The sequence below is a fragment of the Erpetoichthys calabaricus genome, chromosome 11 (assembly GCF_900747795.2).
Source record: "Erpetoichthys calabaricus chromosome 11, fErpCal1.3, whole genome shotgun sequence".
Lineage (NCBI taxonomy): Eukaryota > Metazoa > Chordata > Cladistia > Polypteriformes > Polypteridae > Erpetoichthys > Erpetoichthys calabaricus.
In genome coordinates, this window is record NC_041404.2 from 15,078,353 (window position 1) to 15,106,352 (window position 28,000).

Sequence of the window (28,000 nt, forward strand, 5' to 3'; positions counted from 1 at the left end):
AATTCTCTGATATAATTAAGAATTCATTGTTCCACCAATAATAATAATAATAATAATAATAATTCATTACATTTATATAGCGCTTTTCTCAGTACTCAAAGCGCTATCCACACCGGGAAGCGAACCCACAATCTTCCACAGTCTCCTTACTGCAAAGCAGCAGCACTACCACTGCGCCACTGCCAAGATGCAGCAAAACAGGCCCAAACCATGATACTTCCACCACCATGTTTCACAGATGGGATAAGGTTCTTATGCTGGAATGCAGTGTTTTCCTTTCTCCAAACATAACGCTTTCATTTAAACCAAAAAGTTCTATTTTGGTCTCATCTGTCCACAAAACATTCTTCCAAAAGCCTTCTGGTTTGCCCACGTGATCTTTAGCAAACTGCAGACGAGAAGCAATGTTTTTCTTGGAGAGCAGTGGCTTTCTCCTTGCAACCCTGCAATGCACACCATTGTTGTTCAGTGTTCTCCTGATGGTGGACTCATGAATATGAACATTAGGCAATGTGAGAGAGGCCTTCAGTTGCTTAGAAGTTACCCTGGGGTCCTTTGTGACCTTGCTGACTATTACACGCCTTGCTCTTGGAGTGATCTTTGTTGGTCGACCATTCCTGGGGAGGGTAACAATGGTCTTGAATTTCTTCCATTTGTACACAATCTGTCTGACTGTGGACTGGTGGAGTCCAAACTCTTTAGAGATGGTTTTGTAACTTTTTCCAGCCTGATGAGCATCAACAACTCTTTTTCTGAGGTCTTCAGAAATCTCCTTTGTTCGTGCCATGATACACTTCCACAAACGTGTTGTGAAGAGCAGACTTTGATAGATCCCTGTTCTTCAAATAACACAGGGTGCCCACTCACACCTGATTGTCATCCCATTGATTGAAAACACCCGACTCTAATTTCACCTTCAAACTAACTGCTAATCCTAGAGGTTCACATACTTTTGCCACTCACAAATATGTAATATTCGATTATTTTCCTCAATAAATAAATGACCAAGTATAATAACTGGTTTCTCTTTATCTACTTTTAGGACTTGAGTGAAAATCTGATGATGTTTTAGGTCATATTTATGTAGAAATATAGAAAATTCTAAAGGGTTCACAAACTTTCAAACACAACTGTAAGTAGGAAACCTTTGTGCTGGACACATTCAGACTTTAAGTAAAATATTGTGTATTCTAACTGTCTGCTTAACCTATATAGCCCGAAATGGATGTTAACCACTCATATGACTAACTACAAGTTTGCAAAGGATTATACTTTTGTGCTGCTCTTTTATATGCCTTTTTCATCCTAGATTGTTAGGAAAATTCAAATAAAATTAAATTACTATACAAATTGTCATGCTAGTCTATAGCAGCAGGCTGGAGACTTCATTAGATGCCTTGCAGATGGCCCTGGCTGCAGGTTTTCATTCCAGCTGTGTTCTTCATCAGATGCTGAGATCCATATCCTTGTGTATTAGACATCACTGTTTGGCAGCTCAAGATATTCACCTTGGATTCAGTTTTTATTCTGTTAACTGCTTATTTTTGTTTTAGAAGTAATTTTTAATAGTCGCCCTTTAATGAAATGACTTGGGTACACAGGCAGTGTGTACTCCTGTAAAAGGGTTATTAACATTGACCCTGCCTCTGGGACGGTTTAAACAACAGCCCTGCAGGAGATTACATGTGATGATTCTTAGGATGGGCGTTGACAAAGTTCAATAAAAAAACAAAGTGTTGCAACAGCTGATAATAAAGCTACTCCTGGAATGCAGATGCACAGACACTACTATCATTCAAGAATGGAGTCTAACATCAAGCCTTAGCTGGTATCTGAGCTTTATGGCCCTAAAAGGCAGCTTTATTGCTTTCTTTTTTGTACTCTGATCAAAAGCAACAGGTCTCATGGAGAAAACCGAAGTGGGTCTAGTGGTAGGCTGCTGAAACCATGACCTGTCTTGATTGCCACAACCAAGGTATAACACCCAGCCCAAGACTCAGTACATCGTCTTTGGGATGATTCCCTAAAGTAAATACTGAAATAGATAAGAAGATGTTGCTTTTTTCAGAATTACGAACAAATCGAAAGCCTCAGTTGACTTTTGGCCTTTTTGTTCTTATTTCTTATCTCTTTTTTTTTTATCTAAGTAGGAAGTTCATTATAAATCTGGTCTTGGTGTAACAAAGCCGAGAAGCATTACGAGTTGCTGTTAGATGTTGCTTATGCCATGGCTTCACTGATACAGCATTATATACAATTATATCCAAAGCAGATATAAGTAAACCTTGTTCCTTTGAAAACCTAGTGAGCATTTTGTGCTCTTCCTAACAATGTATTTTTTTTTTGTTGCCTCTGCAGTCGATCTGCATGTTTCGTCTAAGCACTTAAGTGCATTCGCATGTATTGACTTTCATAAGGTTCCTCTGGTTAATGTGTTTACTGAGAATAACAGTAATAGGAACACATGGCAGCGCAGTGATTAGCTGCCTGCCTCACAGCTCCAGGGTGCTGATTTCAGATCCTGACCCCATCGTTCAGTTTCAATTTACATGCACATAGTAAGTACAGTGAAATAAATCCTTTTTTTTTTTTTTTTTTTTTTTTTTTTTGGTCAAATTGCAGAGGTACAGTGTCGGCAGCAGACGTTGATTATAAAAACTGACAGCGAAAAACAACATCAGACAATATATCTATGTAATGCTCATGCAGTGCTCAGTATGAATGAATTTAGAGTATCCTTATGACCTGTGGGTAAAAACTGTCCGCTAATCTAGAGGTGCCGGTGCTAATGTGGGAGCGTAGGAGCTTCTCATGCATGAATGAATGAACGGAGTGTTATACAGCAGCAGAAAAGAATAGCCGAAAACTTTTTAGAGAGGAAATGTGATTGAAACATTCTGAAAAATAAAAACTCCATTTGGAATAAAAGCTGACACCCAACTAGTACCCCCAGAGGTTTATTTTCTCCAGGGATGCTACTGACTGGGGTTTTAGGTTTTATTTTCCTCTGTTGTCATTAACTATAGTCCATAGTTCAACAACTAATTAATGGATATTGTTAGATTCCATTTATGTTAATCAGTTTCAAACTATGATGTTTTCCTGTCTGTTTAAACAGATCTGTATCTTTATGTGTACTCATAATGTAATTATTAATTTGTAAAATTTATACAGATAACTTATCACAGCGTTGTGCCTGCACTCTGTAAAGTACATAATTGAAAAGTGAACTGAATTGATTTGAAGTGCAGTATCTTCCACAATAGAGTATGGCTGTGCTCTTGAGTAGTGCTGTTTGCGTTTCTAAATCAGAGTGTGTTATTTGCTCTGGACAGAACAGCACTTGTGTGCCTGTGTGGAATTATCACATTCACCCTGTGTCTTCATTTTTATCTCTGGATACTCTGGTTATTCCCCTAATGTCTCAAAGAGGTGGTCGTTGGGCTAAATGAAGGCCCTTAGTGTGCCCCATCCAGGGTTGCATCCAATTAGGCTGGGATTGGCTCCTACCCCCATGATCCAGATCTGCATTATTAAAAATAAATAAAGGATAGTAACAGGAAAAGCTTCAACTCCAAACAGCCAAAGCAAAAAGGACATTTTTAGACTTATTTTTTAAAAAGAATAGAGGCAATAGAACTGTGCTGTTAAAAAGACTTCCCTGTGGATTCTTTTGTTGTCTTACAAAACCTACTCTGTTGCCATGGCCTGGCCTTTTTCTTGCTTATTTTCTGTTTTGCCATTTTTCATATATGTCAGAAAACAGGACTATTTTTGAAACCGAAAAGGGAATGTTTTGCACTCACGAATGATTCCAGATGAATGGCCTGATAACACAGAGGCAGATGAGAATAACTGCAATTTGACAAAACCCTTTTATTCAAAACAATCCTTTTCACTAAACCCTTTATGACAGAAGCCCTTGTCTGATGTGTATGGGGTTGGGGTGATGACAAACACAGTACACAATGTTTGTTTTGTGACAAGCAGGTGAGGACAAACCGTACCAAAACAACATTGAAAACATGGGGTTTGTCAGCACTTGGTTTATAGTACTTGTCTGCAGGTTAAAGGGGGCATCTCAAAGCTTAAAAATGTCAAGTCACCTGCCTGATTTTCCAAAGGCACCCAGTTTTATGTGAATTTATACAGGTTAGAAAATCTTGAGTAGATGACATGAAGAATACCAGCTATAAAATCTAACTTTCTAAAACCTGCTTTATCAAATTCAGGGTTGTGGGGAACTGGAACCTAACCTCTTTGGACTGGGAGAGGAAACCTGAGTACCTATAGAAGAATCCCACATGGACATGGAGACAACATGCAAACTCCATGCAGCGGATTCCTGCGATGTAAACCCTGATCTCCTTACTGTGACTCTGAGCAGTGCTACCAGTGCTGCCCTTAGAGTCTGCAGTCACATCCTTTAATGTTGGAGGTTTAAATGGAGTTTTAAAAAAAAATACATGGAGAAAAGAACCTGAAAACTCCACAAGAGACAGCAAGCGACTTGAACATAGGGCCTTGAACCGTAAGGCAGAAGAGCAAACCACAGCTCTGCCGTGCCACCCGTAAAATGTTAGTATTACATAGAAGACACTGAAAAAGAAAAACGTACAACATTTGGTATAACTTCCACCATAAAATGGATGATTTAGAAATTGTTAACAGTAGTTTCATAGCTGGTGCTTATCCTTAACCCACCTTTCATTGAGCTTTTGGACATATTTAAATATAAAATGAAAATCCAATTCAGCATTTTGTATGCGTATTTGTGTCTTTGCTCCTATCTTAGCCAAGCAGAGGAGGCGATGCTTAAGTGCAAGAAGCTGTTTATTGACAGTTTTGTCACACGCATTTCAAGAAGCTTTGCTTAAGCCTTCAGATTAAAAACTGCAGTTGTGGGGCAGAATGGAGAACGGGCAACTCTAGGACCACAGATTAGTTAGTAACGCCCATGTCATTGTGTTTAATGCTGTTCTGTAAGCAATTTGTGTTGTCTTATACCAGAGACACTCATGACTTCCTAACCACTCCAAATTACTCCATAAAATTGTAGCTGCTGTCTGATGTCCAGTGTTTCTGGTGCAGATATTGGAATAGGTACACAGGTTTGTTCCCAAAAAAAGTGATTAAATCAGTCATTATTTATTATTTTTAACAGAGATCAGAAACACTGAATTGTGCTGTCCTTAAATTAACAAAAATACCCAAATTGGCCAGTTTAGTGTGTATGTGAATGTGCCCTCTGGTTGGCCTGGCACCCCATCCAGTGTTGCCTTTTTTCTTACATTCATTTGTGGTAGGATAGGCCCCAGCTGCCCATGAACATAAATTGTATTGAATGTTGTTGACGGTGGTACAAGAACAAAGCTTTGCCAACAGTTCACTTTGGGGTATCTGCATTTGTTTCTTATCATTTCTCATTTACTGCACATCTTTTTTTAATTCAGTTCAGCAAGAATTTAAATAAGACATCTTTCTTCAACCTGTCTAATCTTATGCAAGGTTATGGAGTTCCAGAACAGCATTATGTCCAAGGTAGAAACCAATCCTGAACAGTGTACCCAGCTGTCATTGAGCCCACTCTGGCACACACACTCACTGACTCTCAAACAGAGCCAGTTTAGAGTTGCCAGTCAACCTGACAGGCATTTCTTTGGGATCATGGTACCCAGAGGAAAACCTAAAAGGACAGAGAATGTGGAGACTTCACACAGACAACATGGGAGCCAGGTCCATGCTGCAACAGTATTTAAGCACTGTTCCACTGTGGTGCCAAAGAGGATGAATGTACAGTATACTGTATACGTGAGAGCTCATGGACTTCATTTTTTCAGCAACTCCTGTGGTGCTAGCTAGACTCAAATTTCTTCTGATGTGTAAATTTTATTGGACTGACAAACACAAAGGTCCAAGGTGAAAAGTTGTCAAATCATGAGCTGGAAAAAGTTAGGAATGCCGAAACAGGCGAGTAATGGGACAAAATTAAAGTATGAGACATAGATAAGATGTCATTGTGGCTAAAGTTTATTATGCTTTTAAAGTGCGGGGATTTGAACAACAGCTATCTTGTTTTATAATCTATATTATATGTAAAATACATTTTGCCCTTAAAACTGTAGCCAAACAAAAAATAATACAATAACATTTTCATGGCTTCTCACTGTAACATGATGCTGAATGGATGTTACTTGTTTAACACCGTACTACATGTAGCACTGTAGTTGCATCATTATATTGCTGTTTGTTTTGAAATTGTCAGCACGTTTTCATGGAGAAATATTAGTTGTGTCATTTTGTTCAGGGTCGTTGGGGGGGGGGGGGGGTTTGCTCAGAGGGTAAAATATGCAAAGACCAGTCAAAGATCCATTCATCTTCACCTCCTGACCGGGTTAGCAGATTAAGGACTTTCCCAGGATTAGTCACAGCCTCAGCTGCATACTGTGCTCAGCTAATGTCGTCATATTTCAGTGGAGGCCTGTATGTTTCTTCTGGTTATCTTTTTAGTCTAAGGCAGCACAGTGGTGAGCTGCGGGTCCAAGTCAAAAACTTGATCCATGTTTTCCATGTTATCCCTGTGTGTTTTGGTTTGGTGTTCTCACCACATTCCTCAAAGGAGCAGCATGGATTAACTGGCATGTCTAAAGTGATTTGGTAGGACTGATCATGGCAATGTGCGAGAGTGTGCCCTGCCATGTAGTGGCAGCTCATTCAGGGCTGGTTCCTTCCTTGCACCAAATGCAGATTTAGAAATGAATTTAAATAAGTTCATACATGTTTAAAGTTTATATTTAAATCATTTACACACATTTATTTTGCATGTATTTCTTTCCTCCAAGCAAAAAATTACTTTAGTTAAATGTACATTAAAGAAGAAAAGTTTTAAGTACTAACTGTCTGCAGATGTACCCACATAGGGGTGGTGGTGGTGGTTCTCAACCTATTGAGAATACATCTACTTGGCCAGCAATCAAATGCAGCTATTGTGAAAAGCTGTCAGGCTAGCAGGGGGTTGCCAAATACTGAAGATGAACAGGGTGGAGGAGGCACAACAGTAGATGGGCCTGGAGGAGTCTGTACTTTAAAGGAGGAGCCCAAGCGGTAACTGAATAGCCTCTACAAGTGCCATTTTAAGCAAGTAGTTATAGGTGTTTACCTAAACAGCCCCTAAAAAGTGCTTACTCCATTGTTGCTTATGTAAGACAGGAAGGAGTCAAGGGGTTAGGAGACTATGAGAGCTTCCCCAAGACCATTCAGTGGTAGAAGAGGTCTCACCCCTTTGAACAGATAGGTTATTTCTGTATATTGTGGAAGACCAGCAGTGTTGCAGCCAACGAGATTGCCTGGCCCTTTAAGTGCAAACTGAAACTAAGGGAGCAGGGACACCAGAGGATTGACCCTAGGACCTTCCGAGGACATTCCTCAGACTTGAAGCCATTCTAAGCACTTGGCTAGAACTAACCTGGGGTTGCTATTGCACCCTCTAGTGACCCATTGGGATTTGCTTCAGGAGTTTAGCTGGGGCAAACGTTTGACTGGCAGCAGATTTCTGCGGCTTGAATGGCAAGAGCATAGGAAAAAGGGATGTGGGTACAAGTGGGAGGAACTGTTGTGCAGCGAGGGGAGCAGTAAGTAGGCTTGGAGATTTGGCTTCATTCGTTAGGCTTCTGCAGTTGTTGCTTTTTTTAGCCCAGAGTTGTGTCAGCTACCTAAATATCATAGGTATCCTGGTGGCACCTTTTTTTTTAAATGTTACCATTCCTCACTGGGGTTGATTAAAAATTAAAACAAAAGTCATTGTTTTACCTGCTGTATTTTGTTCATTCATTCGTAAAAAAGTAACTTTTGATACAGTCTTGTCAAGCCTTTGTTTTTGTCATTTTGTGTTCTCCCTTTGTTCATCCCTCCCTTGTATAATTTGTATTATTAAGTTGTTATTTTTGTGATGTTTTATATTTTTGCTCTTGGTTGGAGTGGTACACATACTGTAGGAACCTAGTCAGTGTTTATTTACAAGGACATTTGTCCCCACATTAATGGCAAATCATGTCCTCTGATTCTGGCAATCTTGTTATACCCCACACTAACCTGCACTCTATGAGTGACAGGGCCTTCAGCTGTATAGCACCCTGACTTTGGTGTGACCTTCCGAAATTAATGAGATCAGCTGACTCCATTCATTCTTTTCAAAAACAACTTAAAACTCATCTGTTCAGGAAGGCGTTTAACTTAACCCAACTTTCTGCCCCTTCTTTCAGTCTTCCTCTCTGTCCATATGCTCAGTGTAATTTGTGTGTGTGTTATATCACAAATGATGTGTTTTTTTTGGCTTTTCTTTTAGTATTGATTTTAATATTTCACTCTAGCTTTTTATTCTATTTAATGCTTTGTATATCCTGTATCTTAGTATTCTGTTCAGGGACAATTTGTATCCATTGATATATATATATACCTGCTGTTTCTTTGAGACTCTGAAGCGCCTCGAGTGTGGGAAAGATGCTATATAAATAAATTGTATAAAGATTATGACATTGTAAACACTGAGTTAGTCCATCTGCAGGGGCACATGCAGTCAACCTTGCTTTACCTGTATATCTTTCTCTAGCTTTACAATTCACATGCCCCAAGTACAAATCTTTCTTTTGTGGCTGTTGCAAAAGACATGTTGATAGCATAAGCAGATGTTCCTGTTGTCATATTTTTTTTTCATGATTGGAGCATCTGGCCAGCTTTACACCATGTTTACTCATCTTGATATGGCTCATTCTAGATGAGCGCTTGGATGTGTTTTGGCTTTACTGATGGCTATGAAAGGCACTTTCAACAGCTTGTTGATGAAGCGTCTGTGCATCCTGCCATAGTTGGCACTTGTTGACTGTATCCGGCTTGGTGGCCATTTAAAGTGTCTGTGTTTGTGAATTTTTAAGCCTTATTCCTGGGGCTGGGTGGTACAGTGATTAGTGCTGTTTCTTCATAGCTGCAGCAGGCTGGATTTGACTCTCTGCCTGTTCAAGGCCTATATGGCATGGGTGTCGAACTCCAGGCCTGGGGGGCCGCAGTGGCTACAGGTTTTCATTCTAACCCTTTTCCTAATCAGTGACTGGTTTTCACTGCTAATTCACTTTTTTTCCCTTCATTTTAATAGCCCTTTTAGAAGGATTCAGTCCTCTAAATTGATTTGTTTCCTCATTAAATGACAGCCAAACAGAAATGAGATGTTAGACGAGCCAACAGATGACCAGCTTAACCTGGGGCTTCACACTATAACCAGTTTCTTAATGAGAAGCCAAAGCTTGCTGTTAATTAAACCCGTTATTTAATTATTCATTCTGCCATAGCAGACATTTCCAAAACTGATGATTTTATGTTTTTTTCTAAGAACACCATCAAGATGTTTTGGTGACCTGAGAGATCAGCCTTACTGAGACCTCCACCTTTCTCTATTTTCAGATACTGTGTGATGGGCACAGGTGAGCTGGTTATGTGGCCACTTGTTTCTTGTCTCATTATTGTTTGGCCGCTAATTAAGGAAAAAGAAACAACTAAGGGGCCTGAGTCAAGCTAATTAAAAGAAGTAATTAGCAGCAAAAACTGGTCACTAATTAAGAAGATGGTTAGAATGAAAACCTGCGGCCTTCCAGGACTGGAGTTCGACACCCCTGCTATATGGAGTTTGCATGTTCCTGTGCGCTTTCTCCAGATACTTTAGATTTGTGCCCACATTCCAAAGACTGCAGTTACATTTGCAGCTCTGAATTGTCCAGCTGTGCCCTGCAGTGAACTGGCTGCATGTGACTTTGCACCCAATGTCTCTGTTCATTAATTACTTGTTTTATTTGGAGTTTTGGATTTGGGAAGAAAATCTACACAGATACAGCCAGAACACCACAGAGCTGGGAATTAGAACAAGGACTCCAGTGCTTTGAAATGGAAGCACTAAATACTGCACCACCATGCTTCATGGAAAAGATGCAATAAAAAGAAGTACACCTTTAGAAGGGCTGCAGCTTTATTGACTTTTCCTTAGGCTGTTTTTGTAAGCTGAGCACTTTAAATTATTTATGTTTTTAAAATAGTGGCATTCTTGTCTGGTAGGTGTGTCTGTACAGTATTTTTAATCCTGGTCATGAGCCTGTTCATTTCTTCTTGGGGCATTTATTGTTCGTGCTGTTTAACTGTAGTATGAAGGCTCTGGGTAGACTAAAACATTCCCATCACATCTGCCCCCTTTTTTCCCCATTTACTGCGGTTTCACAATACTCACCGGAGTCTGTCTTTGCCAGTCTAACTTAATATGCCAGCAAACACAACATAATGTAATTCTATGCTTAAAGCGATACAGTATTGTATTTGTCCCAAGGTGAGGTTTAGCCTTGTTTGTCTAGCTACACACTCTACTCAAATGTTTGTGCTAACTGGCTGTTTCCGATATATATCTCTCTCTCTCTTTTTTTAATAATCTGTTTATCCATCCATTTTCTGACCCACTTTGTCCAATTAAGGATTACAAGTAAACAAAACCTATCTTGGCAGGATCAGGAGCAAGGCTGCTGACCAACCCTGGTGAGATACACCTCAATACTCATTTAAATGGGCACGTCAGATAGGGCCCTGTTCACCTAGTAGACATGTCTTTGTTGGGAGAAACAGAGTACCCGGAGAAGAAAAGTTACAGACAAAGTAAAACACGTGTACTCCTCACAGGTAGGGACTGAGCCAAGATTTGAAGCCATGATGCTGAAGCCATGAGGCAGCAGTGCTAGGTGTTACATCACCTTTCCTAAATTGCTCAGGAAAAGTCTTGCTTTCTTTACTTTTCTCGATAATCCTATTATGGTAGATGTTGAACTAGACAGAAACATTTTTAACCATTTTGGCACTTTTAATTAATTAATGTTGAAAAAAATGACTCTGTACTATTTTAGGTCTTTAAAAAATAAAGGCTATAAACACACGTGAAACCATTTAAGAACATTTTGCCTTTTTTGTACATTGTCATATCGGCAATTTAAATTCCTAGATGCTAAAAAGGACAGCTAACTATAAGATAAGCAGCGAATTGACACCATTTTAGTGACAACATGTCATTTAATTAAGTAAAGTGAAACTAATGAACACATTAATATAGTGGTCATCTGAAGGACCAGCCCTGGATTGACTATCAGCATCCTGTTGGCTGTGTTGCTAATTATAAATAGAGCCAAAATTCTAAATTGTTACTGGGTTCCACTTGCAAACTCGTTGGTTTGCTGACATGTTTTTTTAATATCTGTATCAGTCTTCTGAGGTTATTAAAAAGTGTATTTCTGTGAATAGATTTCAGCTAGAGAGACAGCTGGGCTATCCAATCAGCTTTTAAGTGTTGTCCAATCACTGCTTTAATATTTTGGCAAATGAGGACATCCCACTGATAAGACAAAAGCAAATTTCCTGCCAATGCATTAGTGGTGTGACATGAATAAATATGAAATAGAGCAGCTCTTCTGGTCCTTGTATAGGAAACTACATACTATAATCAGGTTCAAAGTGCACAAATAAGTCAGCTTGAAGTGTGAACATTAGCAGATCTGCTTCTCTTAAATTTAAATCTCTATTGCATAACTTCTTTAAGTGTGTATTTAAAAAGGCCCAGAAAACACAATGGAGAAGGACATAGGAGAAAAGGAAACAACGACTTTTGCATTAAGGGGAATGAAATGAGGAAGAAAGTGTAGAAGAGCATTTCTTGAGAGTGATGCTATCTCATGTGTCAGGTTTCATCTTACTTGCATCAGAACTGTGGAAAGAACAGCACCAAAGGAGGAATTCCTCTGTCTTTTTTTCAGGGTGTTGTGACATCTTGGGTTCCGCAGTGTGTGCTTATAGTATATGTTTTCTTGGCCAGCGGTCAAATCTAATAGTAATTCCCTAATGTATTTCTTCTTTGGAATGCACTTTATATAAACTATGAAGTGCCTAATGCTGTATATTCCAAACTTGTTGCCTCCCTTTTTATTTGAATATAAAGTAAACAGGGCATAAGCTGATATCTGAGACACCGTTTACAGTACAGTTGCTGACTCGTGCACAAGAGAGGGTGACTTTTGACAATAATGGGTGAGCGTCGTTGGCTCAAATTGAATCTCACCTGGCAGTCACCTGGTTTCATGTTAGGCCATAATGGCTCTGTGAAGCTTGGGGGATCAGAAATTGGGATTTCAGGAGTAAGGACTTTTTATGATACTGTATCAATGAATAAAGAATTTTATTATTTGTGATCAGTTTTTTCATTATAAACCTGTGGATCCTTTATTGGAATTGGTGCCGTTCAATTGTAATTATCATTGTTGGCCGTATTGTGATCCATTGCAAAGTACAGCTAACCTAGGACAGTAAAATTCAGGACTAATCAAAGAAACAAAACCTGTACATTTTCAGAAACTCTTATTAAAAAAAAATATGCAGGTATATTTGCCTCTGTATGTATATGTGTTTATGTATACACACTTCTTTGTATTTGCTGTAAGTTTTACTATGGTGGTTCACGAGGCAGATTGATTCCACTTAATCCAGTTTTGGCTCATGGGGTGACCCATAGTGCATCAGGTGCAAGGAGAGAACTAGCCCAGTGCAGGACACACTGACTCACACCTCTCACTCTCTCGACTGCCCTACAGCCACCCGAATCCTGAGTTCAAGCAGTACCCCTTGTGTTTACATTTTGGAGTTTTCATGTTCTCTGCATGTGGATGTTCACCGGCTGTCCATCTCCACAACTATGGGGTGCATTTTAGCAATTCAAAGATGGTAGTTTTTGGTGCGTGTGTGTGTCCTACAATAAGATGACCACCTGTAAATGGTTTGTTCCGAGTGCTGCTTAGGTGTAGACACCAGCCCAGACTAAGAATGAATTAATTATATCTGATTTTGGAAAAATGAGTGAATGAATAAACAGAAGAATGAATGAACTAACATTTTAGATGCAGTTTTCAGAGATCGTTTTTAGTTTTTGGCCTTGGAGAAGTATTTAGAAAGACTGGGCAGCTGGCTGGTCTGAGATGAGAGCAAAACTGGGTGGCCAGTTCCAGCCGTGGGTAATGACACTTGTAGTGCCAAACACGTAGATCATGGTGTCAGTTTAATAAGATCTACCCTTTCCTCACACACTTTAAAAAGAAAACACTTTCCTAAGATTGAAACTTAGATTAAAATAGTTAAGGTTCTGGGTCACTGATCATCTTCTGCTTTTTTGTAAAAGTTACTTGATCCATGGTACACATTTCTGATGTTGTAGATGTAGTGCAGAAATCAACCACCTAATTAAATTGCTTCATTAATAGCTGGATTTAATATTTATTTAAGAAACATGTTACAGCCCACCAGGACAAGGGCTACCTTCACCTCTGGTGGAAGTAAATCCTAATAAATAATTGGAACAGATACATTCTGTTATATTCTGGTAATTGTAAAATGTCACAGTGGTCAGATATTGCTTTAGCTCTTCAGTCTTGATCTGTCTTGTCAATTCCCGAAATTTCATTTTACAGTTTCTGCCTTATGTGTACAGAATGTTAAAGTATTAAAGATTTATTTATATAATTTTGGTGTAAGCATTTGCCAGATTGGGTGAGGTTGCTTCTTAGGGTACACATTTTCATTGGCTGATCACTGGGTGGAGTAGTAAAGACTGTCCAGATTCTGAGATTTTCTTGGATTTGTAGAATTAAGAGGCTAATCTTCTGTTTGACCATCACTAGTGCAGATTAACACACAGCTAGTGGTCTCTAAGCAGCCTTGGACACCACCAGATCAGAATATCCTTATTTAATGTTTTTGCAAATAACTTTTATTTTTAAATGTAACTTGGATACATTTCTTTTTGCTTAAATTATCTTTAGAAACTGCTTAGCCTGAATGGAGAGCTTTGGAGAGAACAATGCTGTATGATCTGTCTCTTCTTCTTTAGTTCTCTTCATATTTAACTTTAGTTACTGTGATCAAATAGCCTGAGTGAAGCTATTTAGGGCTGTAGTCTTTCAGATGGGTAAACATGGGTAACATAAAACAGCTGTTTTGTGTTTGTGCAGTTTTTTTTTTTTTTTTTTTTCGGAAAACTGCCAGGATTTTTTTTATATATTGATAACATTCAGATTTATGATTTTATTACAGGGCAGCATGGTGGTGCAGTGTCCAGTGCTGTTGGCACAGTGTTTCAGAGTTCTGGGTCGGAATCTCATGCCTGTTTGTGTGGTGGTTTCATGTAAGCCCACTCCTTGCCCATAAGTTTTGTGTTGTGTTTTTGATGCCCTTATATCTGCTGCATCCTTTACAGCACTAAATTGCTCTCCTGCACTTTAGTATCTAGGCAGGTGCCATTAGTGCACTCTAAAATAATTCTTGGTGTATGCTGCTATTACTTGGCTAACTTGAATTGACTTTAATCAAAATTACTAGGTTTTAAGGTTTATGCGCCCATCCCTAGTACGGCTTACTTAAAGTTTGTGAGTAAGCCGTATACTTGTTAAGTATACTTCTTAACTATACATTAAGAAGTATAATTTATTTAGTACCGATATAAATAAATGTATTTATTTCATTGCTTTACTTATCTCCACCACTCAAATAAACCATTCCTTGGGTATACTACCATTACCACATCAGTTCAGTTTGACTTTACTCAAAAGAGAAATTTTTTTAAGTTTTGAAAAAAATAATCTGTCATTACAAAATTATATTACACAACCAAAGCATTTGAAGTCCAAAGACTTTACCAGTACACCACACTGCCTAATTTGGTTGGATGTTCATAATAACTAGGTCCATTTATGTTTAAACAAAGCAAATGAATCTCATTGGCATTGAATGTGGAAGAAAGATTAGACTTAGGGGTCACATGTCATTTAGGATATGCTTTCCATATTAAAATACAGCATTCATCTTAAAGATGTAGCATAAAGGATTAATAAGTCCAAAACCTGTTCAGCATATCGGGAAACCTGATCAAGGTCAAGTCAACACCAAAATGTACTGCAAGATGACTAGGAGATTAGCAGATGTCCTGTGAACGACCAGAATGGACAGTTGTTACATACACAGAAATTGCAAGGGCAATGGCTCAAACCAAAGGATAGGAGAAGAATAAGAATTTAATAAAATAGATTTTTATTTTATACAAGTCATTTGGGAGTAAACCAACCAGAGCGAAATGTGTGCACCGATTGACACTGTATGTAAATTCAGTAGTTTATAAAATGAACCTGTGCCCTTTGTTTCTCAGACCATTCTGATCATGCTGTAGAAGGATGCTGCCTGTTCAGGCATTAGCTGAAGGGTCATAAATGACACAGATGGATACGCTTTTCTCTGGTCTGATTGCTGACTCAAAGGTTTTTATCAAACTTGTCCCGGTTGTAGATAAGTTTATTTCTTTAATTAAGATGTCGATTTTGTACCACATGAATCACCAATCACATTCTGATGCCAGCCAGTAATGTTACCAAATGGACAGGTTCCTCCAATACCGCTCCTTTTTTTTTTCGCATTTTCCAGTAGTGGGGGAAATAGGTCTTGGGCAAAGTGCTGTTTTTTGCAAATATTTCTAGAATGTTTGAGTTGTTTTCAGTGACAGAAAATGCCCTATTAAGAGTATGTTTAGTTAGTTTGCGTTAAGTGTAACAGTACTCTGTTATGTGAAAAAGTTCTGTGTGGTTATGAAAGTGGCTTGGGGTGCATTTGTCACTGATAGTCTGGCAGATCTCTTACACCATACATCACATGGGCAGGCTATGCATCAACTCGAGACACAGGAGACACTGTGATATGTTAATTACTGTGGTGTGATTGGTTACTTGGCCGTATTATTCAATATATAATATATCTCTGGTTAGTAATCAGATGACCGGTTTAATTAACGTGTGAAAGAAACATTTCTAAAAAGAAAGCCTTGTGTTTTCGGTTAAATTAATTGATAGGAAGTTATCTTGTAATTTTAGAGTGTGTATTTAAATTTTGTTAGGGTAATATTTACTTAGTTGGTTTAGCAAAACTGTTTAAGCTTACAGTTAACAGGTACAATAAGTCTTGACTAACTCAAGCAGGTTATGCTAACGTAGTTTCTTCCATCATGGTTAGAGTAGTTTTATTTGGCTAGCGTTACGATAACTACAGTGAGTTTCAATAACTCAGTTCACTTATGTGGATTTATTTACATGTAGTAATTGAATTAAGTATCTTCAACAAATAATATTTTTGAGTGTGAACAATGGACAGAGGGTGCCATGAGCTCTTCTGTGTTATGTTGTTTTTTTTTTGTACTTTACTCTTAAAGGTTAAGTCTGCAGGATTGTTGCCAGACTTGTTCTGTGGAGCGGAGGAATGTCTTTACACATCCAAAACTGATTTGTTGATGATTCTTCCTCAATGCCACAGATTTAATGATAACTTTTAGATAATGCATAGGTGTGTCAGGCTCCACAGGGTGTTTGTTTCCATAAATTGCTATTGTGGATAAAGTCATGCAGTATTTGACTTTTTATAAGTTTGAGTGTTATTTTGTTGTGTGCTATGATTGTATTTGATCTGCCTCCTACAGTACACTAAATCTTTTAGCGCTTTCACCTTTATGTTGCAGACCACAATCTGGGACTGCTTCTCCATCTCTGCAGGAAACATTGATGATGAGGTGCAATAAAAGGCTCAGAAAGTAAACCCACTGAGCAGCCCTGTCTACCACGCTTACCCTCTTTGTACCTTTTGCGGCAGTGGCCAACTATCGAGCCGTGTGGTGTCCTAGATTGACCTCTGTCAGTGAGCTTCAATAAAGTTTATAATGCTAATTGTCTAGAACTCTGTGAAAATACATAATTTTTGTATTAGAATTCTACAAGAAATTATAAGCTATGTTGTGTGATACATTAATGTAAGATATTCATTTCCCATTTTTATTTATTTATTTATTTATTTTTATTTTTTTTTTTTGTACTTGAGGCGGATAATACCCAGAACTTAAACTTGATGTACAAGTGACAACCCCTGTCTGTATTGGCTTTTGTTCGTCTTGTTCTGTTAACTTTGAAGGCATGGCGGTAACACTCTGTTATGACACAGGATGCAAATTTGTACTGAGGAAAAAAAAAAAACCAAATGTACATTCAGAGTTCAAAACCTGTATCTAGCTATTGTCTGTTTGGATTTGGCACTTTCTTCCTGTGTCTGTGTGGCCTTTTCTTTGGATCTGCCAGTTTTCCTCCCGCATCCTTAAAGACACAAATATCTCGGAGGACTGATGATTCGTAAATTGGCCCCATGCTTGTGTGAATGTGAGTGTGTGCATGAGTGGGCCCTACTGTAACCATAAAGTGGATTAAGCAAATCAGAGAATACATGAATATATTTATGTACTGTATGTGCACAATATTGACAATGTCTGCATGCCCATCGCCAGACTCCATCTTGGGCATCTGACGAAGGGTGACATGTGCTGCACAGAGCGTACTTTCAAAATAACTACAGTGAAAGCCTTGGAAGTGAATTCATTATAGTATATAAATATGTTGCATTTTCTTGCGCTACTCAGAAAGTTAAACACTGAATTTTATTTATCTTGTGCATTATACTTCAACTACTCGATCATTTAACTTTTTTTTTTCTTCTTTTGTTTTAATAAAGATCATGATTGAATTTTGCCCTGGAGGAGCAGTGGATGCCATTATGCTTGGTAAGTTCTGTTTCTCAGATATTGTGTCTTGTAATCACAGACAGTCCCAGTAATGGACATAAAGTTTTGTTCATACACACTGGAGCTACAGGACTAGTCATTCTGCCTAGTTAATTTATGGCTTTCCTGTTAGAACTGTAATTTTCTTGTCTTTTATGTCAGTACGTCCGCAGCTACTGACTTCAGAATCACACCATTCTTTGCAGGTCTGCTCTCAAACACTTACTGAACTTTATGTGATGAAGAAGGTTACAGTAAATGAAATCTGTTCTTGGTACTGTATTGGTCCACATTGAGCAAACACCATTATGAAAGCACCAGAAATGATGAGCAGTAACTTTAAGGATTAGAAACCTGGTTTTGGCTCTGTGACCTGTGAGATCATTGCACTGTATGTTCACAATAGTTTCTGTCATGGACATAACTGGTTTCAGATAAGAAATAAAATGTACTCGTATGACCATAATGCTGTGTTATTTTTTTTATATTGTGATTGTTAAGTGCATGTTTTGTTCTAAGGCTAGCACAATGCCATGTAGAGCTACACTCTTTGCCAAAACTCCCAAAGTGGAGGAAAAAAAAAGTAAAGCACAAGAGAAGTGAAAAGAGAGTTGGTCTAGCTGGTATTTTAATGCCTGTGTACCGTCCCGGGCACAAACAGCTGATAACAGCCTACAGGACAGCATGGCATTGTATAGGCCCTGGGTAGGCCTCAAGTTTCCAAGCTGTGGTGGTTATTTTATATAGTTCTCATTTCGTTTGTATTTTGTAAAAACACATTTTTTTAGAAATAAATGTCAGATCTTAACTACAGTACATGTTTGCTTTCTGCCTCCCTCTCTTGTTGATGAATAAAAGTGACAGCCAGTCTGTGTTCTCGTATTTACAGCACCTAAAGCTGGAGTCACAGCTGGGGGTTTGAGTTCTGTTTGACTTGATTGTATGTAATGTTATATTCTTCATTGTATAAGTTAGACTTGATCATAAGGAAATGTTATTTTCTTAAAAAAAAGCTGGAGTCACATCATGCAACTTAGGTGGTTTCAGACTTGACATCTGCAGGGGATGACAAATTCATAGGACTCCATGACAACTTTCAGCATATTTTCACATTTCCACAATATTAAACAAGGTGAACCCTTTTTTTAGAGCTATTAATGTGCTTCCTAACAGAGCTGAGTTTACGGGTACAGCAACTGTAATCTTGTACCCATAAACCCTACAAAACACCCATGTTTCCTTATCTCTTGTTGCATCATTACATACATTGGACTTTAGATGAGGTTGACAGCTCTTATGCACACTAGGACTATCAGGTTAGTGTAAAAAAAATTGAATTTTCACATTAAAAACAAGTAAATATTTAAATATTTTCAAAGTTACTGTTAAGGATTCTGGATGTTGCATGTATGTTTGTAAGTTCTTTTTTTATACTTTATTAATTATGGTAATGGCAGCAGAAGCAGCCACAGCAAAAAAAAAAAAACACACTGGTAAAATAAACTTTGTGCATCAAAGTGCAAAATAATGGGATTAAAACCACTATATTATGAAGAGGTCTGGTTATAATTTTTGGTAATGAAGATAACAACCTGTCCATTAAAAGTTATGGAACGGTGGACTGTGAATAAGTGGACTTCGAATAAGACCTAATTTTTAAAAAATTCAAATTATATTCAAATGGTGACATTCAATGTGGTACCCCTAATATGCACATTGCCCACTCCTATAACTCACGACAAAATCAGGTAATACAATACAATTTATTTTTGTATAGCGCAAAAACACACAAGGAGTGTCGCAATGGGCTTTAACAGGCCCTGCCTTTTGACAGCCCCTCTGCATTGACTCTCTAAGAACACAAGGAAAAACTCTCAAAAAAAAAAAAAAAACCCTTGTAGGGAAAAAATGGAAGAAACCTTAGGAAAGGCAGTTCAAAAAGAGACCCCTTTCCAGGTAGGTTGGGCATACAGTGGGTGTCAAAAAAAAAAAAGGGGGGGGGAGGTCAATACAATACAAAGAACAGAACACAAGTAATCCTCAATACAATATACTGTAATAGTGCAATAGAAATATTACAAGTAAAGAGCAGAATTCAACAGTAGATGATATCCCATAATATGATTTGGATTTGTTTAGAGTCCTGGAGACCTCGGTCATCAAGCTGCCTCCCCCTACTGGACATTCCACAGCCGAGACAGCGCTGGGCCAACCAATCCGATGATCCAATGTAATAGTAGCAGTAACAGTACAGTCTTTGTTTGCATCAGAAAAAGAAGTGCCATTTGTTACAGAACTCTGTTTTGTGATGTTCCCATTAAGCTTGGTGCTGCTGCAGACACCACATGTTGAATTATCTCCGTTTGATATTGTAATAGAGTTAAGTTGGTTCAGAAAATGGCTAGATTGAAGCATTTAAAATAGGTTTCACTAAACATTTTTCCAAATTAATCTATATTGTTGTGTGACATATGTTTTGTTACTTCCACAGTTTTTTCATATAATAAAGCAGTCCTCATGGCTGCACATCATGGTCCACTAAACATTTGCTGCTTAGGAAAGTTTAATGCCAAAGAAGAAAATGTGCTGTGCAAATGAGACTTGTTAATTGTTTGTTTGGGATTTCACAGAAGTGTGCTTTCAGAACAGAAGCCCACATTAGACCCCTAAGGATGGCCTCTTTAGGTCTAACATTGTGCATTTTCCACAGCTTGTGCAAAACAACAATTGGAAGTGGAGCAAATATTGTGTAAACATTATTCTGAAAAGAGGGAACACTCCTCTGGGCCTGTGCTCAATTAGTACCTGAGGAGCTCATTGGAAACGTTAGATCCCTGTGGGGTTTCAGGCAGAGCAGTTCCCAAGAAGATATCAAAACTGCAAAGTCTAACCTTCAGAAAATGCATTAGAAAACATGGAGCCTCTGTGTGAGATACAGATCATGTTTAGGGCCGGGACCCAGCATTAATGGAAAGTTTGATTATAACTCCTAACCTGGAATTAGTTTTTCTAAACTCTTGTTGACATTAAAACAGCATTTAACCCAGTCCTACTCAAGAGATTTGGCCCCAAGTGTATCCAGTGTACCTGCTTCTTGGTAACTGTACCAAGTGCTATTTTGCTGTTAGTGAAGCATCTCATTTGCTGTGTGAATTGGGGAGGTTTGTCTGCCTGTAATTATTTGTAAATATTTAAAGCCTGTTCATCAGTACAAAGAAGAAAAAAGGAGAAGGCAAGAATGAAGTAGCAAATTGTATGCAAGTAGTACAAGTCCTTGATGACTGTTGTGTAAGTTTCTGTCAATAGCAGAGCACACAATCATTTCCTGACTTTGTGGCAAGTGGGATCTTTCACATCAGCAAATTTTAACAAGTCATACTGTTTCTTTGATTGTAATCTTAAAAACAGAATGCTTTTAACTGGTTGGAAATCGAGTTTCCACTGTGTGCTGAAACAAGGATACTAACAACGCCCAAGATTTAAGATCTTACCTGTAGTGCTGTACTGCAAACTGTTGGGGCAAGTTGTTGCTGAAATGTTGAGCCAAACTGATGTTATGTGAAACAGGGGAACATTTGTTTTTTTTAAACACCTGTCTAGTTTGCCTTATCCCTGTGTCTGCAACAGGGTTTATTCCAGTTGTTCACCCATGTTCAACAGACTTGTATATTTGGTTAATATATTACTGCACTATATCCAGTGCAAGAGATGCTGGGTATATTGTGAGAAGGATGCTAAGGATAGAGCTGCCAGGGAAGAGGAAAAGAGGAAGGATGTGGTGAGAGAGGACATGCAGGTGATGGGTGTAACAGAGTAACATGCAGAGGGCAGAAAGAGATGATGATCGGCTGTGGCAACCCCTAACAGGAGCAGCCAGAAGAAGAAGCAGCAAAAGACCACTGTGACGGATTGTACTTCCATCCAGATGTACCCAATGTTGGTAAGATATGCCACATTCAACCCATTGGATTAAGTGGTTTCAGAAATACATATTTTCTGTATCCACCTTATTCCATGTCATGAGTAAGAAATCACAATTAATGGGAATTCAGCCTTCATAGACAGACAGACACAACTTCTCTCATGCAGATTGACTCACAATGGGTGACTCAGTGTTAGCAGTCAACAAGATAGTAAATCTGTGGAATGAAATCGACAGCCTTGGAGACACCTGATACAACCATAAGAAGATAATGAGGAAGTGGTCAGTATGTCATACTTCGGCACGGTGAATTGTGTCTTTTTTTATTGAATGAAAGATGACAAAAGTAAAACGCGTTGTGTTCTTATCTGAGGTAAAAATGCACTAATTTTAGGACTTGGAGAGGTGAAGATGATTGTTAGTTATAAACTGAAAAGGATAGGATTGAATGAGGTGGTTCTTAGTAATTGACAGGATCAGACATGCAGGAGCAGCATGAAACATTGGTACTTCAGGAATACGCCACTAGTCCATAAGTAAAGCAATTGGAAATTTTGAATTTGGGAAAAACAGTTTTTGTTATCTCTGGAATTTAAAGGTATGTTAGATTTTGGATATGGCCTGTTTCAAAAACTTTGGATGTGTGTAAGCATACTGTGTAATGAACCGAGAAGCCTCTAGGCAGCTTCCTGCCTTGCACCCTTAGGTGATCATACAGAATTTAATAACCAAGTACCTTGGTTGGTTGTTTGGTGTAAACTATTGAAAACAATAAGTGTGTGCTTTTAATGTTCAGTCCCTTGTTACACTAAAAGTCACTGCTAAATTAACTGAGTGTGTCATTTGGATTGTCACCTTGCATTACTAGAATTACAAAGTATCCTCAACTGAACAGTAGAAAAGCTGTTTGATTTTTATTTTATTTGTTTTTTTCCTATTTAGATGTCAGCCACCTTATTTATTGAATGTCCTTTACTCGTGTTCTATTATGTCTTCTATCATAGTTGAAAATTTAGCTGCTGCATCTTTCCATTAAAGCAGGAATCACCAACTCCGGTCCTGGAGGACCACCATAGCTTCAGGTTTTCATTCTAACCTTTTTTTTTTTTTTTTTTTAAATGAGTGCCCTGTTTGTCTTGCTAATTAAATTCTAGTGAATTCATTTTAATTTGTTGGCTTTTTTAAGATTTGTTCCCCTGAATTTCTTCATTTCTTTCCTTAAAAGGCACCTAAACAGAAATGAAACATGAAGTGATTGAGCCAACAGAAGAGCAGCTAAGTCAGGGCCTCAAACTCCAACCAATTTCACTCCAACCAGCTGTTTGAGTAGGCTCTGATTTTTGTCGTTAATTAAACCCATTCTTTAAATCCATGGCTTGTTGCTGCTCTTGTGGTGCATTAGCAGACATTTCCAAAATTGTTGATTTTCTCTTTCTAAGAGCGTTGTTTTGGGGACCTGAGCAGATCGACATTCCTGAGACCTTCACCTTTCTTTATTTTCAGATATTGTACAGTGGACACCAGTTGTTTTGACCCATTTTGTATCTCATTATTGTTTGGCTGCTAATTGAGGAAAAAGAAACAATTAGGGGGTCTGAATCTTCAAGAGGAAGTCAAATAAAATTAATTCAAAAGAAGTTAATTAGCAGCAAAAACAAGTCACTCATTAAGAAAAGGGTTAGAATGAAAACCTGCAGCCACGGTGGTCCTCCAGGACTGGAGCTGGCGACCCCTGCATTAAAGAATTGAGGGTTCATTATAGCTAGCCATTGTAGAAAACAGATTGCGTTTCTTCTGAGGGTTGTTGATTAAGGTTCTTCATGTGGTTTTATTTTGCAGTTAATTATCTTTTTTTCTCTCTCCTTGTCTCTTGCCATCATTTCTAGAGCTGGACAAGGCGTTGACAGAACCACAGATCCAGGTTATTTGCCGTCAGATGTTAGAAGCCCTGTCTTACCTTCACAGCATGAAAATCATTCATCGGGATCTGAAGGCTGGCAATATTCTCCTGACGTATGAGGGTGATATTAAGCTGGGTAAGTATTATTTTTTATCTTATGAGGTACAAGTCTAAGGAGTGAAGAGGCAGAGTGTGTTGAATAAGGCATATGGGGCAGCAAGTGGGGCAGTTTCAGTCTCACATCTCCCGAGTTCCAGTTTTGGATCCCAGCCTGCTCACTGCCAGTGTGGAGCTCATTCTCCCGCATGTCTGAGTTTTCCTTTTGTATACTCGGGACTTTCCAGAATTGTCCCAGAGTCACTTTAGGCTGATTTCCAGATGTAAATTCATCTGGTTTGACGTGTTGGTGTTGGTGTGAACTGGCCTGACGGTGCATTGGAGGTCTAGTCAATGCTGGTTCCTGCCTTGTGCAGTATGACACTGCGCTGTGATCCAGCTTCCTGTGACCCAGAACTGGATAAAGTTGTTTGAGAGTTTTATCACGGAGGTTGAGCATATGAGTGAGTGTAGTGTTTCCTCAAAGCTCTGGGCTTGAGTCCTGGCTCAAGCACTGTTCTCTCCATGACTGCATAGAGTTTCCTCTCACATCTGAGTGGGCCAGGTTAACTGAAGACTGTAAACTGAAGTGCTTTGTATGCCCTGTGATAGACTGGCAAGGCACCAGGGTCAGCTCCTCGTAACCCCTAAAGTGTGATAAGCATATTCAGTCAGTGAAGGGCAGGTTTGTGGTGTTGTGTTCGGCTCAGTTGACTTTACATTACCAAGAATAGTTGAAGCTTCAGGACTTTTTAAAAAATTTTTTTAAATGTATACATCTCTTATGCAATTTTTTTCTCCCACAGTTTGCATAAATTCATATATAATGTATAAAGATGTTAGATTTTCTTTCTGCTTTTTACTTTTCTCTTTTGCTCCCTATTATTTTCATGTGCACTCTTCCAATATTAGAACAAAAACTTTCTTATTATTTAGTCCGGGAATTCTGTCCAAAATACTTGCATTGTATTTTTGTATAGCAAGCAGCCTTGTGAAATGTCAGTCTGAGTGGGTGGTCAAGAGAGGGATTAAAATGGAAGAAATGTGCCACCCTTAACGGCCTCAGCAGCTTGTGAATGTCTGAGGCTTTTTTGGTGATTCTCTTCTATGCTGCTTTCTTTAGGGGCTGGCGGTGCTGAGAAGCTTTCAGCTTTCAACACCGCAAGACATGGAACGGCATTTACAATTAGCTGTTTTATTGAGCTTCCCCAACCAGACAACAATAAGGACCTGCGTAAAAAGAGCAGGTGGCCTAACTTAGTTTTTGTTGTTTCTTTTTGTTTGAAGCAGTCATGGAAATGCCTTTGTTTTTTTACACTGCCTACTATTAATTATTAAAATTTGAATATGCCACTGTGTGAAATAAGAATTGTTTGCTCATTGTTTAAGTGGATGTTGCTTCAGATTGGGCATGTCAGTTGAAACATTTGCTGAGGCGTTTATATTGTGCCCATCCTGAACAGAAAGTTGCAATCCTAATCTCTCGTATACATCTACAAGAAGTGAACAAGCCAAAGGCTTTTGACTGTTTGTTTCCTGTATTGCTTTCCTTTTTTCTGCACTCATCACCTAACTATAATAAGCATGACACTGAAGGAAAATTGTTAGTCTTTCGTAACAACTTGGGTGATGAAATGGCTGGTTTAGAGATGATCTAGGAGAGTGTCTTAATAGCCTCTTCCTCTTTCATTTGGCTTCCATTTAAAAAAAAAAAAAAAAGTTGACGGTTCAGTTCCCATGTATGTTTTCATTCATTCATAAAACAAACACAAGTAATTATTATTTAAACCTGATTATTTTTATGTAACTTTCTGAAACCACATAATGCAGTTATAGTGTGTCGGGGAGACAGAGCCTGTCCTGGTAACATTGAACGTAATGCAGTCAACCCCGAATGGGACACTGGATCATTCATACTAGGTCAAATTATCACTGCCAATCACAACCTGTATGTGTAGATGGTCATTAATTACTGTCAGATATACAGAGTACATGGGAATTATTACTTGTGTGTGTTAATCAGCATGAACACATCGCCACACCATGAGTAACACCATGCCTTTGGAATGTGAGAGGAAAACTGACTGTGTGGAGAAAACAAACATGCGGACATGGGACGAATGTGCAAATTTACACAGATGGTGACTGGGTCAGCATACACAATTAGGACTCGGAAGTTGCAACTTAGCAGTGCCAGCCACTGTGTTATCTTATAGATAACTTTTCAATGTACAAACAGAATTATTGACATGTTTAGACTCCATTGTTTACATATGATTATGGGTAAACCTCTCACAGGCAATGAACAAGATTTAAAGGCAACTGTGCTAACCACAGTGCCCTGTGACAACTTTGTTATTAAATGGGATTCTACTTTAGTGAGCTACTGAATTAAACTCAAGTTGTTCTTACAGGCTGGAAGATATAGGTCTATTAACCAACTTGTAGAGCCAATAAAAAAAGCCTGGCTGTGAAACTCCTTCACTCAACTTTCTATCAGGTCTTTTGGTTGCAGCTTGCTGAGCTGAACAAGACCATTTTATCCCCAGTAGTGCTCTTCAGTTTCTCCTGGCACTCACAAACAACTGAAGGATGTGATGACTTTGCCATGGTGGAGGACTTGTGTGCTTCAGCGATGATTAGAGGGGAGGAACCAGGCGAAGACTAATATAAAACACAACAGTCACATTGGTTTTAAATATAAGTGGAGCTCCTTCCATAGTTATGTATCCCAATTAGACTCGGCCTAAAAATCCCATGTAGAGATCTCATGTGGGCTCACCACCTTCACAACTAATGAATGGAGTGAGATGGGCAAGAGTGACTGTGAACCTGCCACATGTAAATTTTTTATAGACTGTTTCATCCCATTTGGTGAATAAACTTGAGATGATTGCCACAGCAGACAGTGCAAAGCATTTAATTCATCACTGATAGTTATTTGCCAGGTCCATCACTGCACAAAAGAAATAATATTTAAGGTAAGGTCTATAAACATACACTGCAGAATTCACCCCCCACAGAAAATATTGTTTGATGCCACTCCTTCAATGGTCATAATCACTTAACATTGTTAAAATACAAACACTTCCTCAAAAAAGACCACCAGATTCAGTGACATCCCACTTACATTCTGCAAGCATTGAAATGATTAATAACAAAACTTAAAGCAAAAATCAGAGAGGAAGAGCACCAGAAAAGTTTTTAAATCCTCATTACAGAAGTGAAACTTTGATAACTGTAATTCTGTTAAATGGCAGGTCTCAGTGAAGAAAAATCTAGAAAAACCGGATAGGAGAGTATGCAGTACACTGGGCTGGCAACTTCTGAAGCTTGCTTTAGGATACGTAATAAAGTCCATGGTGGGTTGCTAAATTAATGAAAAACCAGAAGTTAATGCAACGCCAACGCACTTCTGCTTTTTTTTTTCTTTCACACTTTGCATTTAGTAATTAGGTGTGGTGGGGTAGTGGGGTTTCTGTTTAGGTTGGGTGACTTCCGGAAATAATTTTTCAGAAAGTATCTTTTCATTTTCTCATCAAGTCTTTGGGTGGGCCCACGGTCAGTGCTCTAAATGTTTAATTTACTTGTAAGATATTCTTGTGAGGGAAGTGCATGTCTTTCTTAAGAAAACCATTCACCTGGGCCAAGGCCTTATCATTCAGGCAGTTTAATGTAAAGGTTCAGGGAAATCAGTTGGCCCCAGGTTTTCATGTTTTGAACCATAATGACATAGCCTAAGGAGATACGGTCATTTGAAAAATGAATTTTAATTTATATTAATATATACCAGGGCATATTCTCAGTAAGTAAATATATATTCAGGTGATAAATGTGATAAATAGGTCATAAGGTTTTTTTTTTATTAGATCAGTAGAACAATCTAGACAAGAACAGTCCATTCAGTCCAACAAAGCTCTCTATCCCTATCCACTTAATTCTTCTAAAGTAACATCAAGTCAATTTTTGAAAGTCCCTTACTGTCTACCACACTACTTGGTAGCATATTCTGTTTGTCTGTGCTTCTCTGTTTAAAGAAAAACTTTTTAATGTTTGTGTGAAATTTACCCTTAACAAGTTTCCCTATGTGTCCCAATGTTTTTGATGAACTCATTTTAAAATAACAGTTTCGATCCACTGTACCAGGGGTCTGCAACCTTCACTATCAAAAGAGCCATTTTGCCCCCTCTTCCTCCAAAGAAAAATAGTCTGGAGCCGCAAAACATAACACAGCTTATAAACTTTTAAAAGTTATAATCTTTTTTTAGATTTTTACATGTTACAACCACGGAATACAACAAACAGAAGTGCAGTGTGCATGTGTAGGCCTACTTTGAAATAAATTAAACTGAACTATGCAGGCCTATTTGAGTCCTTCCTATAC

At 38.5% G+C, this 28,000-nt stretch overlaps 1 protein-coding gene across 1 annotated transcript in view; it reads left to right on the forward strand.

Moving 5' to 3' along the window:
* Positions 1–28,000, forward strand: part of stk10 (serine/threonine kinase 10) — a 130,366-nt gene that overhangs the window by 65,737 nt on the left and 36,629 nt on the right. Inside the window, exons 3-4 of the mRNA XM_028812731.2 lie at positions 17,650–17,698; positions 23,507–23,656. Of these exons, the coding sequence (XP_028668564.2) occupies positions 17,650–17,698; positions 23,507–23,656 (199 nt within the window). The remainder of the gene's footprint in view (positions 1–17,649; positions 17,699–23,506; positions 23,657–28,000) is intronic.